General features: G+C 39.2%; 1 protein-coding gene across 1 annotated transcript; it reads left to right on the forward strand.

Moving 5' to 3' along the window:
- The first annotated feature begins 80 nt into the window (after nucleotides 1-80).
- On the forward strand, nucleotides 81-7,844 carry LOC121619466 (class I histocompatibility antigen, F10 alpha chain-like). Its single transcript, XM_041955204.1, has 7 exons — nucleotides 81-442; nucleotides 1,006-1,272; nucleotides 1,739-2,017; nucleotides 3,688-3,981; nucleotides 4,780-4,875; nucleotides 6,195-6,254; nucleotides 6,577-7,844. Exons 1-7 carry the CDS (start codon nucleotides 394-396, stop codon nucleotides 6,669-6,671), a joined length of 1,140 nt encoding a protein of 379 aa, XP_041811138.1. The 5' UTR covers nucleotides 81-393; the 3' UTR covers nucleotides 6,672-7,844.
- Nucleotides 7,845-7,930: the final 86 nt, after the last annotated feature.

The following is a 7,930-nucleotide window of genomic DNA, read 5'->3' on the forward strand; positions in this document are numbered from 1 at the left end:
CACCAGAAGGTGGCAGTGTTGTAACGTCATGTATGCCAGCTGCCGTAAAACCTCAAAGAAGAAGAAGAAGAAGAAAAAGAAGACGCCATGTCGTAGTGTTATGACGTTCGGGGCCAATGCATCCCGATGAAGTCGCTTCACTTCTGGTCGCATAGTGGTGTAGTTTGTCTGAGAAAATGACGGCTCGTTTCGACTAAAACGAGATTCTATCTCATCATCTACCTCGCTATGCTTCCAAAGATGTGTCGTCTGTATGTTAACGCGTCGTTTGCGAGTATTTCACCCGGGAACATCGAATCTGTGAATGAGTTTCCAACTTTACCGAAGTGTCCAAACTTCTGGCGACCGTGAGGTTCAAGTCAAAGGACATTTTAATTGTCTCCCCAAATCAAAATGAGGAAGGTTATGTTGCTGCTGTTCCTCTGTCACGCTGCAGCTGCACGTAAGATTTACTGAAATGTTTTTTTTTATGAGCTGTGAAACTACTGTGAAGCTACTCGGAAGCAAGCGCCATCTTGTTTTTGGGTTACTACTTTTACGTTGGCTATTTGTTTATGGACGAGTGTATTTCCAACAATTAAGACCTTCATTTATTTATAGCATGCTCACGACGTGATAAAACATTATACTCGTATATTAATAGCTCAGTTTACGCATACATATTGTTTAATCTGATCCTCTCAGCGTCAAAGAGTCAGTTGGGGCGATAACATACAGCTACCAGTTCCTTGCCTTGTTCATGAATGTACTCAAGTTTATAATGATTTGAACAAGAAAAAACTTGTAACCCTAAAAGTGTTAATTACACTTTATTTTGTAAACGTATCTATAATGGGTGTTTATTTTTACTACCACTTATTGTGTATTTTATGGTCTATTACAATGTCTTTATAGTGTAATGTTACATAAAAAATGTTTTGCCCTCAAGGGATTAATATTAATGTTTAAAAAAGGTCAGAAAATGCATTTCAAACACCTGAAATATTTTTATTTCCTTTTTTACAGTGATTCGCTCTCTGAAGTATTTCTACACTGCTTCTTCTGGAGTCCCAAACTTCCCAGAGTTTGTGGTTGTTGGGATGGTCGATGACGTTCAGATGTTTCACTATGACAGTAAGACCAGGAGAGCAGAACCCAAACAGGACTGGATGAGCCGGGTCACAGCAGACGATCCACAGTACTGGGAGACACAGACTAATATCTCTGTGAGGGCCCAGCTGACCTTCAAAGTCAACATTGAAATTGCAAAGGAGCGCTTCAACCAAACTGGAGGTTTGTTCATGTTTCACTTTTACTAAAAAAAAAAATAAAATAAAAAAACCCCTCTCCCTCACTCCCATCTTTCTTCATCATCCTTGAAGTTTTATTCACACAGATTCAGTAGTTTAATTTGGAGTTGTTGTTGTTTATTCACACCTGATAAACAGTCAGATCTCACATAACTGAGACTGAGAATATTTGATGCTGGTATACTGCACTGATGCAGTGTTTCTTTCCATCCCATACACACCAAACACTTTATTTCCACTAGATCAAATCAGAATAGCTTTATGTTGGTCCATCTCAGCATACAGTGGTTGACACTTTTGACCATACCAGGTGATGATGGGCTGTGAGTGCTTCCCTTAAGCACTTTCTGTGGATCTGTGTGTCTCTGTGGTAAAAATACAACATTAACTGCTAGTTGACTGTGATGGGATCTAACTCTGGTTTACTGTAGTCTCTGTCTCTCTCTCAGGTGTCCACATTGTCCAGTGGATGTACGGCTGTGAGTGGAACGATGAGACTAATGAGGTTAGTGGCTTTCATCAGCACGGTTATGATGGAGAAGACTTTATATTATTTGACCTGAGGACGGAGACATGGATCGCTCCAAAACAACAAGCTGTCATCACCAAACACAAGTTGGATCATAGCGAAGATTTGATTGCACAGACAAAACACTACCTCACCCAGATTTGTCCTACGTGGCTGAAGAAGTATGTGGACTATGGGAGGAGCTCTCTGCTGAGAACAGGTAGAATCACATGAACTGATGTAGTTTTATAGACACAACTATGTTGCTGAAAACAGTTTTGTTGAAATTACAAAGATCTGTTGATCTCTGTCACATTGTTGTTTTCCTTATGTCTCTTTCTGCCTCTCTCTGTCATACACACACACACACACACACACTATGTACATATACAATGTACAATGTAGTATTAAGTCGTTTGCTTGCAGATCATGCACAGCTGTTTTTTTTCACTGTTTTTGACGTCGCAGCTCTGGTCTCTGGGGCATGGCAATTAATTGTGAATATGCTGCATATAAACACCTCTATTTATTGATAATTAACTAAAAATGAAAATTTTAAGAGAATGAGTTGAAATGGCTCTGGTGGAGGAGTTATTGTGTGATCCTTTGCCCAGTTTGGTCATAGATGAGAGGCTGAAGCTTTGAGGATGTTACCTGGGCTTGTTAAGGTTGAGCTGGACAAATGTAAAATCTGTAAAATCCCACAGTAACGGGGTTACAGACATGGACTTCCATACTTTGCTGAGGGGGATTCTCCCAGGAAAAAAAACCTTTGTGTTACTGGCAATGGCACATTGCTAGGAAAGATGCACAGCATACTGGGGATACAACAAGTGGCTGAGATGACCTGCTGTGTCTGTTCGTGCTGTTCAGGAGATTGTTTCTCTCGCACATTGGCATGTGAATGGATGGGCAGTCGGAGAGAGTTGGGATTGAGCTAAAAAAAACATCATTTAGTTGAAGAACAAGTTAGACCTCGTATTGAACATATTCATACATTCGGTGCAGTTGTAAGAAATAGAATAAAGTAAGGGGAAATAAAAAATTGAAGTCAGTGAAAAGTGCTTGTTTCACTGACTTTACAAAAGCTTTTAATTTTGTCAATAGAGACTACTTTGCATACCCATTAGTAGAATTAAATTTGTTGTAAGGTGATGATGTTGACCTGGTTTAGAATAAACATGGCACACAGGAAATGTCATTTTGCATGTATGTGTGATGTGAGAATTTCATTTTGGTGAAAAAAAAGTTGAAGCTCACAAAGTAGTCAGAGGTCATCATGCTGCTTCAGAAGAAGAAAGCTGAATCTGTCCAGTGAGCGACAACTGGTGCGAGCAACAGGACGAGGAGGATGGCAGGTCTGGGGAGTTGGAGGGGAGCACATGGCATGTGTGCAGGAGCTGGAGAGGGAACAGAGGCTCAGGCACAAGAAACAAACAACGAGACAGTCACCATGAAACAGTGTGTGATCTGTGAGAATTAGGAAGTGAAAATCATTTTGGTTTTTTTTAACTACCTTTTTACTGTGAACTTTATAATCTTCAGTTTATTGATTTAAGAGATATGTGTGAGTTGCTGGATATAGATCACTCGCATCATCTGAAATAGTTGATTGAGAAAGAAATCTTCAAATTGGCATCGCATTATCATCATAATGACATAAAAATACAAAAATGGAATTGACAAGCCCTATATTGGCTGAGAAATAAAATGTTGTATGGCTATGCTCCATGTTTTCTTATTATTGGCATATTTGCAGATTTACATTTTGGTCAATGGCAGAATATGATTATTTTAACAGATTTCTATTACACTAGAACTTTAAAAAATACCGTTACAGCACAGAGGAATAATATTAATAAGCAAAAATGTAAACAAATCTCTCTGCAGAGCTCCCCTCAGTGTCTCTCCTCCAGAAGACTCCCTCCTCTCCAGTCAGCTGCCACGCCACAGGTTTTTATCCTGACAGTGCAGTGATGTTCTGGAGGAAAGATGGAGAGAAGCTTCGTGAGGGCGTGGACCGCCGAGAGATCCTCCCCAACCACGATGGAACCTTCCAGATGAGCGCTGACCTGAAACCTTCAGCGTCTGAAGACTGGGGGAAGTACGAATGTGTGTTTCAGCTCTCTGGTGAGAAGGACGTCGTCACCAAACTGGACAAAGCAGCGATCAGGACCAACTGGGGTAAGACTGAGATCAGAAGTGATGAACGTGGGAAACACATGTTTATTTTACTGTCCTGCACTTCGTGTATTCTTATGTGCGTTTTTGTTGTGAGTTTCTTTCATCTGTTGTTTTATATATAGACTAATTTCAAGGCGTTTAATATGAATATTGACCAATGCATGTGTCCACCTCTGGACCAATCAGCAAATCCCTAAAGGGATTCAAAAATATTTTTCTTTATTCAAAGTCAAAGTTCTTGAAAGGAATTATTGTTGTCCACCACAACTGTTTTTGTGCGGCCTGTCCCCTGTTTACTTAGCTTTGAATACAGAAAGGTGTCAGTAATGAAACACACACAACAGAATTTTTGGTTTCATGTTCTATTTTGAAATGAGCTGTTTTTACCATCTTTGTGAATTTATATTAGATAGATAATCAGATTATTTATTGACTGGATGAATGTGTGTATCATCAGTAAATCAGGCAGAATGAAGTTTATTGTCCACGTCTGCTGACTGTGAAAAAGGACTTTGAATAAGACTGTCAGAAGCTCTCATTGTGACAATAAACGACATATAAGACAGAAAGCAACACAGACACACAGCTGAAACAGGCAGACGAGGATAAACAGGCGTAGATACAGTAATTATGTGCAGACGAGTCGAGATAAAAGCTGACATGAACAACAGCAGCAGCACAAACAAACATATAGTGTGTGTCTACAGGATTGTGGTCCTTTTGGTAAATGGATGTTCTTGTCTTCTAACCTGCTTCATGTGTTCAGGTTGTGACGGTTTGTTGTTTTCTGCTCTACAGAGAGTCCTGTTTACATTTACATCATTGTTGCAGTGGTTGTTCTCGCTCTCGCCCTCATCGCTGCCGTTGGATTCATGATTTACAAAAAGAAGAATGGTGAGAGACTCACACAGAGACAAGCTGTTTGTCAGTATTTTGATTTTAGACTTTAGAGCTGCTTTAGAGATGCTTTCATCCAAAGTCAGACAGACTTTAATTCCTAGTGCATCATAATCGAGGATCAGGCTCTGAGCCACAGTTTCATGATGATATGACTAGAGAAGCCAAATTATTATATACTATATTAATTATTATTATTAATATGTTGTTGTATCATCATGTTTGCTCCAATTCTTCATGTATTATTACATCATTTTATGTTAGTTACTGCGTGTTACTGGTAATACACTCACATACATTCATGTCCGTTGAAGATTTGCCAACAATTCATGGCATTTAATGAAGGTAGGTAGTTAGTGGCTGTCAGGTAGAGAGAAGAGTTGCACAGTTTTCCAACTGGATAGTATTGTTGACTTTTCTGAGTCAGGTAGAAAATATTCAGTCTGGTTATTTTATCTAGAAATGCTGTTTCTCATCTGAGCATCAGGAACTTTTACTAAATGACCACATACATTGATAGCATGATAAAGTGACACAAACTGTGGTCAGATTTTCTCCGTATCACCCACCCCTATTGGTGCCATACTTGTTGAGCTGATAGTTGCACACAGGGAACAGATGCTGAAAAGCTTCTTCACTCTTATACAAAGGTTATGAAGGCTATATCGCTGCATCAGACCTGGTAACACTTCTGTAACACTTTCAACACGACACAAGTCTGACTTAAATGCTGTCAGATTAACATAAAGACGACATCAGCACAAGGAAAGACAGAGAAAGAGAGAAATGCACCTTTTGTAAGGCGTCCTTACATCATTGTACTACATTCATCATCTTCATCTCTTATGCACAAAGAAAATACAGGTGATCAGTTCAGTAAACTAAAACACTGTTAAACAGCCAATTTGAAGTTGTTGAGGAGATTCTTCTTATATCAGATACTGTAAGTCTATTAAAACTGTTTTTTCCAGGAGGGCAAAGGAGAGAAGAGGTTAAAATACCCTCTTACAACAACAGTAATAATTTGACCAGCAGTCACTTCCTGAATATTTATTTTACAGTCCAGCTACAATCCTTCATACGCAATATGAGCAAATAGGAACAAATGACAAAATTTAATGACTTTCAGAGCTGGATGAAGCCACCAATTACATATTCCAAGTTTATTACATCTGGATAGAAAAATAGAATAGAACAGATCTAAAGACAACAGTGTGAAGTCAGAGCACTTCAATCCTGTCTTGTATTAGATGAGTAGTAACATTCGAGCTGAAATTGTGTTGCCTTGTCTTGATTTATTCTGTTCTGATTTGTAGACACGAGGACTTCATCTGGCACTTCTCCCCAAAGAGTTTTGATGAGAGCATTGCCCCCAGGTAAGTAATGTCTGTCCTGTATACACTGCATGTAGTCATCTCTATGTTGTGCTAAACCAAACCATTCTGATGTGAGACAAGTCAAATAATTTAAAGCCAAGATTGGCTCCAGTGAATGATGCTTAGATAGAAACACGCAGAAGTCGGGGGGGACTATCTTGTCGGTAACCTCTTTCCCCAAAAGTTCCAGTTTCTGACATCCCAGAGCAGATGGTGTAGCTGTAGGACCATCTGTGTGTTTGCATGATTGTCTGTACATAAATCTGTCTGTCATTCCCACTTTTGTCCTGGACTTGACTGTTGTTCAACGTTCTCTCTTCAGCAGCGGAGAGTGCATCAAGTGGTTCTAATCATTCTTCTATAGCAAGTCTCGACAGCGACACTCCGTTGGTGAGGATGCCTCAGGGCTCTGTCTGAAACATCACCTGTATGTGTATTTATGTACTGTATGCCTTCAAAGCAAGCCTTGTTTGTGGACATTTTTTATAAACATTTGCTTTTTTTTACTCATGGTTTCACACAGTATAACATGTAAATAGAAACAGAATGTGATAATTTACAAAACTCTGAAAGCCCATATTTAACTGAAAATAGCACAAATACAACATATGAAATATTGACAGGTTCGTGTCTGCAGCTCTGTGGCATCACGTCTTCTTTTAACAACACTCTGTAAGCGTTTGGCCAGTTCAGCGGCTGGACTCTTTTTACTCCGAAGCTGTGCTGTTAGAATACGAGCAGAACGTGGTTTGACGTTGTCTCGCTGAAATAAAGAAGACCTTCTCTGAAAAAAGATGTCGTCTACTTGGCAGCACATGTGGCTCCAAAGCCTTCATATGTTGTTTCAGCATTAATGAGGCCCCACCCCCCCCACCCCACATCACAGATGCTGGCTTTTGAAATGTGCACAGATATACAAATGCTGACTCGTCAGATCACAGGACAGTTTTCCACTTCGCCTCAGTCCATCTGAAATGAGCTTGGGATCAGCTCGGCGGTTTTGGAGTTTTACGTTGATAAACATTATTCTTTAACTGTTGCACTATTTGGAAGCGCAGTCTGTCAGCGAGTGGTGAACCCCCCCCCCAACGTTTCTTCAGAAAGACTTCGCCTCTCTGGGAGGCTTTTTTTTTTAATACTCAGTCATGTTACTCACCTGATGTCAGCTAACCTAATGAACTGTGAGATGTTCCACCACCTGTTTTCTTTTAGCATTTAACAACTTTTCCAGCGTTTTGTCGCCACTGTCCCAATTTTTTTGACGTATTGCTGGCATCAAATTCTAAATGAGGATATAATTTTCAAAAAACAATGAAATTTCTCAGTTTCAACATTTGATATCTTGTTTTTGTGCTATTTTCAATTAAATGTGGGCTTTCAGTCTATGAATGCTTGAAAAAAAATGTTTATATAAATATTTTTTCACATTATTTTATTACATGATGGTTCAACACATTCAAGATGTTTTTTTTTACTTTCTTTTGTGAGAGTTAAAGCAACATGTATAAGAACACTGTTCTATTGTGGCTACTGTTCAGTATTGGAATTAATTTGGATTTTTACTCGCATATTAAATGTGGTAAAAATGGATTACGGAATGTGACACTTTTTCCATCTGTTTTTTTTGTATGACTGAATGTCACATGATATTGTACTAATTGGTTTACAGGTGAGAA

The sequence above is a fragment of the Chelmon rostratus genome, chromosome 16 (genome assembly GCF_017976325.1).
Source record: "Chelmon rostratus isolate fCheRos1 chromosome 16, fCheRos1.pri, whole genome shotgun sequence".
In the NCBI taxonomy this organism is placed as follows: domain Eukaryota; kingdom Metazoa; phylum Chordata; class Actinopteri; order Chaetodontiformes; family Chaetodontidae; genus Chelmon; species Chelmon rostratus.